The sequence below is a fragment of the Doryrhamphus excisus genome, linkage group LG6, assembly GCF_037039965.1.
Source record: "Doryrhamphus excisus strain RoL-2023G ecotype Guam linkage group LG6, RoL_Dexc_Guam_v1.1, whole genome shotgun sequence".
NCBI classification, from domain to species: domain Eukaryota; kingdom Metazoa; phylum Chordata; class Actinopteri; order Syngnathiformes; family Syngnathidae; genus Doryrhamphus; species Doryrhamphus excisus.
Window position 1 is genome coordinate 8,282,570 of NC_136362.1, and position 12,838 is coordinate 8,295,407.

At 43.5% G+C, this 12,838-nt stretch overlaps 1 protein-coding gene across 1 annotated transcript in view; it reads left to right on the plus strand.

Annotated features, from left to right (window-relative positions):
* Positions 1–1,501: 1,501 nt before the first annotated feature.
* Positions 1,502–12,838, plus strand: part of zswim5 (zinc finger, SWIM-type containing 5) — a 60,844-nt gene continuing 49,507 nt past the window's right edge. The window contains exon 1 of the mRNA XM_058066294.2: positions 1,502–2,149. Within this exon, the coding sequence (XP_057922277.2) occupies positions 1,606–2,149 (544 nt within the window). The 5' untranslated portion in view covers positions 1,502–1,605. The remainder of the gene's footprint in view (positions 2,150–12,838) is intronic.

Genomic DNA, 12,838 nt, shown 5'->3' on the forward strand with positions numbered 1-12,838 from the left:
TTGAATCTTTGTCAATCAGTGAGTCAGTGAAACTTGAATCTTTGTCAATCAGTGAGTCAGTGAAACTTGAGTCTTTGCCAACCAGTGAGTCAGTGAAACTTTAGTCTTTGTCAACCAGTGAGTCAGTGAAACTTGAGTCTTTGTCAACCGGTGAGTCAGTGAAACTTGAGTCTTTGTCAACCCGCGAGTCAGTGAAACTTGAGTCTTTGTCAACCGGTGAGTCAGTGAAACTTGAGTCTTTGTCAACCGGCGAGTCAATGAAACTTGAGTCATTGTCAACCGATGAGTCAGTAAAACTTGAGTCTTTGTCAACCGGTGAGTCAGTGAAACTTGAGTCTTTGTCAACCCGCGAGTCAGTTAAACTTGAGTCTTTGTCAACCGGTGAGTCAGTGAAACTTGAGTCATTGTCAACCGATGAGTCAGTAAAACTTGAGTCTTTGTCAACCGGTGAGTCAGTGAAACTTGAGTCTTTGTCAACCGGTGAGTCAGTGAAACTTGAGTTTTTGTCAACCAATGAGTCAATGAAACTTGAGTCTCCACCGAGCCCTTGTGAGTGAAATTTGAGTCTTTGTTGAGTACCCGTGAGTCGATGAAACACAAGCTTTTGTCGAACGCCCATGAGTCAGTGCAAGTACAAAGATGTCACAGTAGCTCAATGGAAATAAATAAATTCCAATCAAATCAGAAAAGTGCTCTTAGTTTAGCACACAAACGTTCAAGGTTTGCTATTAGAATGGAAGGCAGGCCGTGCATGTGTCTTTATTGTACTTTATTGTATCATACTCTAAACACTGACCATCATTAGAATCAATGTTTTCTGACAGAAACTATCAGAAGAGATGGTTATTCATGTCAATCCTTTGAAATGGTGATTCAGCCTCATAGTCTGAAGTCTCCAAATCCCCTGCCCTGGGAAACTCTCTGAAAATGAATGTGTATTTGCTGACCTCGGGTAATTGATATGTATGGGACACATAATGGTGTGAATTGAATTAGCAAAACAGTAACTTTGTTATTCATGGGGGGGAGTTGGGTTCATTGTCTGATGGTCTGATTACAATTTGCAATCATTATTTCAAACAAGAGCATAAAAATGTTTGAAATAAATTGGTCAATCCCTAAATGAAGGCACTTGCTTTATTTTGAAAGGGGAAATATCTAATGTGCTGTGTAATAAGAAGTGTGTGTGTGTGTGTGTGTGTGTGTGTGTGTGTGTGTGTGTGTGTGGTCGGTCGGCTTCCGGCGGCAGCTGAGCGTCCACCAGTGATGGTAATATCGGGTTTTTTTATTGGGAGATGGTTCTTTTGACTCGGTCGGCTCTTTTGGCTCCCTCTGCCTTCTGTTCATATGCGGCGCCACACATTCAGACTAATTATCACCAACTGCTTTCACAGAAAAACAAGGAGGTAAAAGAACTAAACTGTAGACTAATAGGGAATCACACATTCTGGTCAACACGTACGGATTTGATAGAAAAAAAGAGAAGATAAAAACGACGGCTCGTTCCTTCGCTTCGTTAGGAGGCTCGAAAATCCGGATCGTTCGCGAACTACCCCTCACTAGTGTCCACACGCCGTCCGCTTCGTCAGTGTAGATCGGCTCGCCATGGCGGAAGGACGCAGAGAACAGCCGCCCCATCCTCTCCTCTCCCTACCACCGGCCAGCAAGCGACCGTGCCTGCGCCCTGCTCCCCGGGGCCCCGGCCCTGGCCCCGGCCACGGAAGCGGGTTATCCAACTCTCGGTATCGTTCCCCGGAGTCCCTGCTTGACTGCGCGGCGAAGGCAGTAGCGGAAAAGTGGGCCTTCGAAAGAGTCGAGGAGCGTTTCGAGCGGATCCCGGAGCCCGTCCAGCGCCGCATCGTCTACTGGTCTTTCCCCCGCAACGAAAAGGAGATATGCATGTACTCGTCGTTTCAGTGCCGAGTCGCCGGCGAGGAGGGTCCGGCTGCGGCGACGAGCGGCTCGGGGGGTGCCGCGTCCGGAGCTCCGACCGCCGCCGCCGCCGCTGGTGGCGGTGGAGGAGGAAGCTCCGCCGGTACCACGACGACCGTGGGAACAACCGGAGCTGTGGGAACCGGAGACGCGCTGCCTTTCCGCCGCGGGATCAAGTTACTGGAGAGCGGCTGTGTGGAAAACGTTTTACAAGTCGGTAAGTGGGAATATTTCACCAAAAACCAACACGGAACTTTTTTTCTGAGCTGGAATACTTTTACCGAGTGGACACGCTTGATTGAAGTTCATCGTGGAAGTTTGTTTTCCACGCATTGAGGGGGGATGTGTTTTGTTTTTTTTTACTTTTTTAAGCGTTAAAGTGGACATTTTTTCCTTATTAGTGTGCTCGTGTTTTGCTAGCTTTAGCAGTGCTGCTGTTTAAAAATTAAAGAGCTTTTCTATTGTGGCTTTGCGACGCTTTAAACTTGTCTCTCCGGGGTTTCTTCTCCCTTTTGAATCGCACTGAAACTTCAGACGCTTGGTGGTAATTTAAACCAGCAGAAACATTTAAGAATTGTTTACTTTTTTTTTTCCCTGACGACCGGGGCTGACTGGAGCTACCGACCCGGAGACAGGCAGTGAGAGGCGGGGGAAGGAGGCTGACAGGCACCGATACAAAAGCACGGAGCGACATGGAGCTCGTAAAACTAGCCGGTGGTTGTCGGGGATGGATTTATCCGAGGAACAAAGGCTGTTATTGGGTCTCTTATGATGATTAATCCGACGTTAATCCAAAAAAAAAAAAAATCCCCCACGCAGTTGTGTTTACTCGCTTCTCTGTTGGTCGGAGCGGACAAAGAGACGCGGACGCCACCGACGTGGTGAAGACCTTCTGTTGGCGTTTTTGTGGGACTGGACTCGACCTGTCAGTAGTTTCGTGTAACGTTCAAATCCCCGTCCGTTGCGTACGTTTGTCCAGACGGTTTTCCGCACAAAAAGGCACCCCGGTTGAAATGATCGATACCGCGTCTCGCATTTCCAGCACTGCAGAGAGAGGATGTTTTCAAACAAAGGGCCATTCCGCAAATCTCCTTCCATTAGCGTCGTAGCCCCCCCCCCCCCCCCCCTCACACAGCCACAACCCTAGCTGGTTCATAAGTGCATATGAAAACGCCACTGTAGTGTTTTTGTTGCTATTTTTTCCACCCACTGGTTTACATCAGGGGTCTCAAACTCAATTTACCTGGGGGGCCACTGGAGCTAGGGTCTGGGCGAGACTGGGCCGCATTAGGTTTTCAAAAAAAAAACAAAAAAAACCACATTTATTAAAAACAGAAAAATATACAAACTTTTTCAGTGCTTTGGTTCCGATTTTGTACAATAAAAGCTGTGATATGAAAGTTTAATGTTAGTTTGATATGGATGCTGTATGGTATCATGTACCCAGAAAAAAATATTACGTTTGATTAATGTTCATGTAAAAGGTTTAATAACTCTTAATAGTTATCCTCCCTATCTGTGTGGAAGTGGTAAGTTTTTGGCTATTTAAGTTTAAAGTGCTTTGGTTCCGATTTTCTACAAGAAAAGCTCTGATAAAACATTCCACTGTTCTCAAATATCTTAATTTCTATTTTTCTGCACAAAATAAGATGAAAAATAAACAAATCCAGAATAAAGAAAATCAATCAATCAGTAAGAAATAAATATAATAATAACAATAAAACGGCAAATAATAAAAACTTAAGAAACCACATATAGTTGGTGGGTAGACAAATTATTTTTTTCACAATAAAATGAACAAAGCATTATTAGAGCCCTGTAGACATGACAAAACACGACTATAGTCACATTTATACTCTTTTTATTTACAACTTATTGCGCAACTGCAGGGTCTTGAGACACATGCTAACTCGCAAACTAGAGAGCTCGCGACCTAAACGGTAGCCTTCAAGTTATTTCATTTACACTTAAATAGCCAAAAAATTACCACTTCCACACGGATAGGGAGGATAACTATTAACAGTTATTTAACCTTTAACATGAACATTAATCAAACGTAATATTTTTTTTTTCTGGGTACATGATACCATACAGCATCCATATCAAACTTGGGCAGCACTAACATTAAAACTTTCATATCAAGGCGGGGGCCTCAAACTAGTGTCCTGCGGGCCACATTTGGCCCGCGGGCCGCGTGTTTGAGACCCCTGGTTTACATGGTGAGAAGCAATTATTGCATTAAATGAATGGAAAGGGCTTGTCAAACACCCTTATCTGACTTTCGGAATATCAACACTATTCAATTAGAAACCAGATTCCTCACTTGGGGAGGGGCTTTCTCCGCATGCATGCTCACTGTTTACATATTTAAAAAAAATCTGGATTACTTCATGAATTCAGTTGAAAGCAGGTTTAGAAACGTGTGTAAACACTTGAATTGCAGTAGTTTGTTAGTTTTTGGTAAGAATCGGATTAAAACATGTAAACTAGCGATGGGTGAATAATTGAAAAATAAAATCGACATTTCGAACTAGTGGCCGCTAGGGGAGACAAAAGCAGTGACACGATCCCATCCAATCAGAAACATGGAGGAAGAATCAATCCGCGGCACATTCATAAAGTGTATATGAATCAAGAGTGGCTGAAAATAACGTGGTTTTTTTTCGGAAAGTTGGGAGTAGGTTGTAGTACCCTGAGGAAAACCACCAACAACCGGTGAGAATATGCAAAACCACAGGAGAGATTCCCAGACAAGATTCGAACTCTCGATCTCCCGAGGCCAACATCCTAACTAGAGCTGCAATAACCCAATGATTAGACTGAACTAATGATTAACTATTTTGGTATGCTGTTAATCGCTTGTTTTTTTTTTAATTTAAAAATGTAAATATCGTCAAGATTCCAACCTCTTACATGTGAATATTGTTAAATTTTGTCAGTCATCCATGAGGCCAACATCGTAACTAGAGCTGCAATAACCCAATGATTAGACTGAACTAATGATTAACTATTTTGGTATGCTGTTAATCGCTTGTTTTTTTTAATTAAAAAATGTAAATATCTTCAAGATTCCAGCCTCTTAGATGTGATATTGTTAATTTTGTCAGTCATCCATGAGGCCAACATCCTAACTAGAGTTGCAATAACCCAATGATTAGACTGAACTAATGATTAACTATTTTGGTATTCTGTTAATCGCTTGTTTTTTTTTTATTTAAAAATGTAAATATCGTCAAAATTCCAGGCTCTTACATGTGAATATTGTTAATTTTGTCAGTCATCCATGAGGCCAACATCGTAACTAGAGCTGCAATAACCCAATGATTAGACTGAACTAATGATTAACTATTTTGGTGTGCTGTTAATCGCTTGTTTTTTTTATTTAAAAATGTAAATATCGTCAAGATTCCAACCTCTTAGATGTGAATATTGTTAATTTTGTCAGTCATCCATGAGGCCAACATCCTAACTAGAGCTGCAATAACCCAATGATTAGACTGAACTAATGATTAACTATTTTGGTATGCTGTTAATCGCTTGTTTTTTTTTTTATTTAAAAATGTCAATATCTTCAAGATTCCAGCCTCTTAGATGTGAATATTGTTAATTTTGTCAGTCATCCATGAGGCCAACATCGTAACTAGAGCTGCAATAACCCAATGATAAGACTAAACTAATGATTAACTATTTTGGTATGCTGTTAATTGCTTGTTTTTTTTTTATTTAAAAATGTCAATATCTTCAAGATTCCAGCCTCTTCCATGTGAATATTGTTAATTTTGTCAGTCATCCATAAAAACAGTATATACACACACATCAGCTTTGACTTTGGCTCAACGTTTATGTCTTTTTTCTGATATGTCGCCGATCAAAACACCAAAACCTGCTTGTTTTTAAAGGGGTAGGCGATTTTAGCCAAAGCTAAAACCGCGATTAATCTCGATTTTGTTTTCACGTACGATTATCCCACTCTCAACTAATTTATTCAAACAATTGACGCATGTGACTAATGCGTAAAAACACGGAACGTTTCCAGGCGATAGCTTCAGATTTTATCGTCTTTCCGAATGTTGCCACCGATTCTGCGCCATTACAATCCAAAAAAAAAAAAAACATGAGCACCGTGGATGTGAAAGCGAGACTTTTAGCGTCGTTTACTGCCCGTCGAGCTTGACGGCTCGCGCGAGCTCACGAGATGTGATCTGACAGCGGCGTCTTCATTAAACCGGTAATGTCGGGATCATTCTCGCCGGCTGATGATTGCTTGTAATGGGGGGGGGGGGGGCACCATATGCAAGGAATGTTTGGCAAGGGGGGGGGGGGGCTTTAACTAGTGAGGAGGGACACTTCCGCCCCGCCGTAAACACAACCGTGCACATTTAAGCTGCGAGGCATGTGGCGCGGTAACGCAAAACATATGGCGCCATAACTGTTATGGAGATATCTTTTTGTTTTTGTGCGGAGACTGCAGTTGACATTTTAACGAACAAAAACAGTATGTACCCAAAAGCAAACACCTCCGGTCTCACCTGCTTCTCTCCACACACACAGTTTTGTCATCCACCCCATCCCCCCCCACCCCCAAGGTCAGTCGCAACAGGTAGACACATGGTTTTGTCTCTCTGTCAACAAAACACGAGACCAGTTAAATAGTTGTGTGACACCCAGATAAGATTTGGCTTGCTCGTCAGTTTGCGGCCTGTGGGAACCAGTTGCTGTGGCATTTTTTTTTTTACTGGCTAGAACTCCGCAACGGAATGGTCTCGGTGCGCTACTTGGGTTAATTAACTGAATTTAGCCTGTGCTACGCAGTGTGACATGTTGTCCGTGGGTATGAATGTGAGTTTGAATGGTTGTTTGCCCTGCCATTGGTGTGCGCCCCGCCTCACCCCTACACAGGGTTAAGCGGCATGCGAACGGAATGAACCGATTTTTGCGTGATTTGAATGATAATGTACAGGTGAGTTGCACCTGGAGGACCCGGCATGCCTTGCGGGAACATGTTTGCTGTTTGCACACAGTCGTCGCCACCCACATGGAATTGTTGTTGTTACCGTAAGTAAGACTGCTGTTTGTATTGCGTTGGCAAGCTAGCTGTTGGCTATTGGTTGCAAATTGACGAGTGAGGCTACATAGTCAGCCTTTGTTATAATAATGTGTTTATTAGAGGGTGAGCAGATAGCGCCATGTTTAACCCATTCACTGCCATCCCTATCGGTACCGGTCATTTATTATGATGATTTTTGGCTGATTTTTATGTTGTGTTTTTGGGCTATATAGACATGGTATATACCAAAAGAAAGGCATCAGATAAAAAGTTTGTTTGTACCTTTGTCGGTTCTTGAGTAATCAGCAGTAGAACATGGGTAAGTTTCAGCAAAATATCAGTTCTCAATAAATAAAGGTCGGAAAAATTATTTTTTGACATAAATGTATCCATATATCCATCCATCCGTTTTCTATACTGCTTATCCTCATTAGGGTTGTGGGGGCATGTCCTCGCCCACCCCCCCTCCGACTTCAGGCGAGAAGCGAGACATATCTGGACTGGTCGTGTAGCCATATATATATTTAGCTAAAATGTATGTCACAATATAAACAACAACAAAAAAGTGTCATTTTACGTGAAAATTATTTACTAACGGCGGCACGGCGGTCTAGTGGTTAGCGCGCAGACCTCACAGCTAGGATGACCAGGGTTCAATTCCACCTTTGGCCATTTCTGTGTGGAGTTTGCACGTTCTCCCCGTGCATGCGTGGGTTTTCTCCGGGTACTCCCACATTCCATAAACATGCTAGGTTAATTAGCGACTCCAAATTGTCCATAGGTATGAATGTGAGTGTGAATGGTTGTTTGTCTATATGTGCCCTGGCGACCAGTCCAGGGTGTACCCCGCCTCACGTCCGAAGACAGCTGGGATAGGCTCCAGCACCCCCTCATGAGGAAAAAGCGGTAGAAAATGAATGAATGAATGAATGAATGTATCCATATATCCATCCATCCGTTTTCTATGCTGCTTATCCTCATTAGGGTTGTGGGGGCATGTACCCCCTCCGACTTCGGGCGAGAGGCGAGGCACATCTGGACTGGTCGTGTAGCCGTATATATTTAGCCACAATATAAACAACAACAAAAAGAGTAGTTTTACGTGAAAATAATGCGAATGCATTCAAGTTTCCCCTCAATGCATAATCTCGTCAACAATACAAGACTGTATTTTATTTCTATGGCAAAGCTGCACATGATCTCTTCTATTGTGGAGTTGCATCAACAACTCTTTTTGCCGCTAGCACAAAAAAAATCAGCAACATACAAATATGTCTTTGGGAGTGAGCTGTTTGGTAGCGAATGAGTTAATTGTGGCGGGTCATCAGAAATAGGCGATTAGAAATGGGAAACCCTGGTTGACTTCCTTTTTGTTTAGCGTGTTCACACTTGACATTATGTTGATGCACTTCTGTGTGTTCAGTGTACTTCCTGCGTTTTAATATTACTACCTTTTTGCTATCTCCCCCCCACCGTTTCTCTCGGAAAACACTGACCAATCGGAGGCGTATTTCAACGGTACGGGATGGTGAAGGACTTTCAACTCTGTACGCCCCTCACACACATAAACATACATCCACGCATCGCAAGCAAAGTCCGTTGTCTGTCAGCGTCTTGCAACGCTAATACCAACAACGCATCCAGCCATGTGGTCATCATCATCTACGCTTAATTAGAATAAGAGCCAAGCGTGCTAACGCATGACCGCTCCCACCCCTAAAAAAAACACACACACCACATGTATGACCAGAAGCGTCCTTGCTAGACTTTATAATAAAGTCCTCTCAGAGAGTGGGAGGAAGGGCTATAAGGGGGGGGGTGAGTCGCGGTTTAGGATTATTGGGTCATGCTTTGTTACCCAGCTGTAGAAAACCCCCTTATTCACAGAGAAGTGGGCTCGGAATGATCCGTGTGTGTGTGTGTGTGTGTCTGTCTCTTCCACGTTTGTGTCGCTAGGATGTTACATAAAGCCGTAATAGGTCCCCAGTGCCTCGGACGCGGCGGCTCTGGTAAAGTAAGGCAGCAGTGTTGAACTGGATCAGTCAGTCAGGGGGTTCATTCGAGTGCTTCAAAATGACCCAAAGCCAGGTAGTCTGTTTAGAGCAGGCGTCTCAAACATACGGCCCGCGGGCCAAATGTGGCCCGCAGGACACTAGTTTGAGGCCCCCCGCCTTGATATGAAAGTTTAATGTTAGTAAGTTTGATATGGATGCTGTATGGTATCATGTACCCAGAAAAAAATGATTACGTTTGATTAATGTTCATGTTAAAGGTTAAATAACTGTTAATAGTTATCCTCCCTATCCGTGTGGAAGTGGTAAGTTTTTGGCTATTTATGTTTAAAGGAAATAACTTGAAGGCTACCTTTTAGGTCGCCAGCTCTCCAGTTAGCATGTGTCTCAAGACACAAGTTGCGCAATATGTTGTAAATAAAAAGAGTATAAATGTGACTATAGTCGTGTTTTGTCATGTCTACAGGGCTCTAATAATTAATCAAACGTAATAATTTTTTCTGGGTACATGATACCATACAGCATCTATATCAAACATTAAACTTTCATATCAAGGCCAGGGGCCTCAAACTAGTGTCCTGCGGGCCACATGTTTGAGACCCCTGGTGTAAAGTAACTGGGTTTATCAAGCCATGACAATTCGTTATGCTAACAACGGACCTTTTGTCACAGCTGTGTAGACACAACTCTGTCCCCCCCCCTCCCCCTCCCATAAATCACACCGCCATGTTGGTGTGCACAGACCAGGGTAGGTAGCAACTCCTTCTGCAAATGAACCTCACCAAAAGTCTAACCCCTCTGTAGATCGTCACCAAAGACGTACACTCAAGTTTGACCGACTCACGGTTGCAACATGTGGTTGAACCTTATGAATACTCCAAAAATATGCATTTCCTAACCAGTATTTTCACACTGAATAAAGAAAAATACAAATGTAAGGCATTCAGAAGACGCATTAAAATAAGTTTTCTTCAGCTTGAACCGCTTACTGATTATTGGCTTGAGCCATTATATTATATTCTGGATGCACTTCCTGACAAAATACCAATGGTACTTACTAGTGGAGATTCGAACCAGAGGCGTCCGCTCCAAAGTCCAGAAGGCTAACCACTACACCACGGCAATGCGCATTTAAAGAAGTGATATGTCATATTTTACAGCTGATATTAGAGCTACGTTCACACTGCTAGTATGTGACCCAGATTTGGTGTGAAGAGTACGATTCTGTTTTTTTATAAATAAGGAATCCCATTCACGGTCGTGGTTAATCGTGATAAACAAGGGGTTATTGTACTTATCAATTGAGATCACTGTGAACTGACAACAGTTGTTTGACGCTAATAATAGACCAAAATATTGTCTTTTTATAGCTTTAGAAAACACACAAAAGACAAAGACATGTGTCCAAGTCTCATATGATGAGGATTGTGGATGATGGGTAAGATTCCCTCCTTTAAGGAACGCTGTGACAAACCCAGATAATGCAAAGCATGTAAAGCAGGTCCCTGTTGCATGTGTATATTACGCGCTAACGATGGATCTGCGCGATCGATTGATAGCGCTGCGCCCGAGACGGATCCACCGTCGATCGATTTCTGCGCTCACGATGGATATAACTGCCTTGCGCTGGATACGATGCTTTGACACTGCGCTGACGGCGGACGAAGCTTTGATTTGACAACAAAAAGAACGTTGAAATAATAGTAATAATCATAGCATCTCAAATACATGAGTTCGTGTTGGTTTGTGAAATAGATATTTGTTAACTTGTAGTTGTCGTTTTATTATTAAAATATATATTGCCTTCGAAAGCTAATAATAATAGAATACTTTCTTTCGGGTTCGGGTTTGTTTTTATTTATTAGATTATCAATTTTATTTAAAAAATGGAGATACAAGGTCACATCATACACAATGTTTAATCTGTTAGCATCTGTTGGCATCTAAACAAACTACACACATTCATCCCGGGGGCAGTAATATACCATCGATTGATTTGTGCGCTAACGATGGATCCATCTCGGGCGCAGCGCTATCGATCGATCGCGCAGATCTATTGTTAGCGCATAACATGTATACTGCGGCATCATCCGAGCTGGAGTTCTGCACCAGCGTTCCGGGGAGAACATTCAAACTCCAGAGATTGCAGAGGGTGGAATTTAACTCGGGTCTCCTAGCTGTGAAGTCTGCGCGCTAACCACTTGACCGCCGTGCAGCCCTGCCAGGTTGTATGTTAAGTTTAAATTCAATACTTTAAAGAACGGGTGGGCCGTATTCAAACACTTGGCGGGCCGGATGTGGCCCCCGGGCTGTTGTTTGCCCATCCCTGTACTAAATTGTGACTTATTCCACCCATCAATTTTCTATGTCGCTTATCCTCACGAGGGTTGCAGGTATGCTGGAGCCTATCCCAGCTGTCTTCAGGCGAGAGGCGAGGTACACCCTGGCCTGGTGGCCAGCCAATCACAGGGCACATATAGACAAACAACCATTCACACTCACATTCATACCTATGGACAATTTGGAGTCGCTAATTAACCTAGCATGTTTTTGGAATGTGGGAGGAAACCGAAGTACCCGGAGAAAACCCACGCATGCACGGGGAGAACATGCAATCTCCACACAGAGATGGTCCGAGAGTGGAATTGAACCCTGGTCTCCTAGCTGTGAGGTCTAGGTGCCAAATGTGTAAATGTGCAAATATACCAGTGTACAGTGACAGTTATCATGTCGTCACTAGCAACAGCACTAAATTCATCACATAGCAACTTAACACCCAAAAGGTGCACCTGATACAAACATGTATCGGGTACACCCTGGACTGGTGGCCAGCCAATCACAGGGCACATATAGACAAACAACCATTCACACTCACATTCATACCTATGGACAATTTGGAGTCGCTAATTAGCCTAGCATGTTTTTGGAATGTGGGAGGAAACCGGAGTACCCGGAGAAAACCCACACATGCACGGGGAGAACATGCAAACTCCACACAGAGATGGTCGAGGGTGGAATTGAATCCTGGTCTCCTAGCTGTGAGGTCTACGCGCTCAACCACTCAACTTAACAACCGCCGTGCCGCCCGACACAAAGCTTATCGGATGGAATTTGCGGCATTTCAAAGTTGTCTCTCCATTCGCCATCAATCATCCATCAAAACCATCACGACAGGCGTACTACGCTTGATAATTAACTTCCAAGTCTATGTTTGAGCCCCACATTTGGAGTATCTCTCTGCATCAAGCGAAAGAAAGCCTCTTCACAACAATGCGTGTTGTAGGGGACTGAATAGCGAGCGCAACGCAAAACAAAAGTGTGAGTGACAGCCAGCTGGCTTGGCACCACTTGGCACGGCCCGGGCCTGCTTGTCCTTGGCAAGACAAGAAAACACATATTTATGAGCACACGCAATCCCCCCCCCGCTCTTCACAGGTGTAAAGAAAAGTCAGCTTTTAGCTCGACACTTAAAAACAGGCTATGTTTATTCCATCCTTGGGAGAAAAACAAAAACAAAAAAAAAAAACACGACAACATGCTCCTCCTTTCATCCTGCTGACAAAAAACAAAGTAACTTGAAAGAGACTCGCTCAGGACGCTGTGGTGGGAATCGGATGAGTATTTGTTTATCTAAATGTAGTAGTACCGCTGGGCAGAAAACACTTATGGGCTTAGAGTACTGATAAAACAAAGAACCTGTGACTCAAGTGTGCAATATCCGGTTCACTTCAACACCTGCACCGGGAACCGCGCAAGGTCTCATTTAACAGGAATGCTGCCGCTCACGGAACAAATTATCACACCTGAACCTCAGGTTGGAGTCTTGACTCAACCCAGAGTATACAGG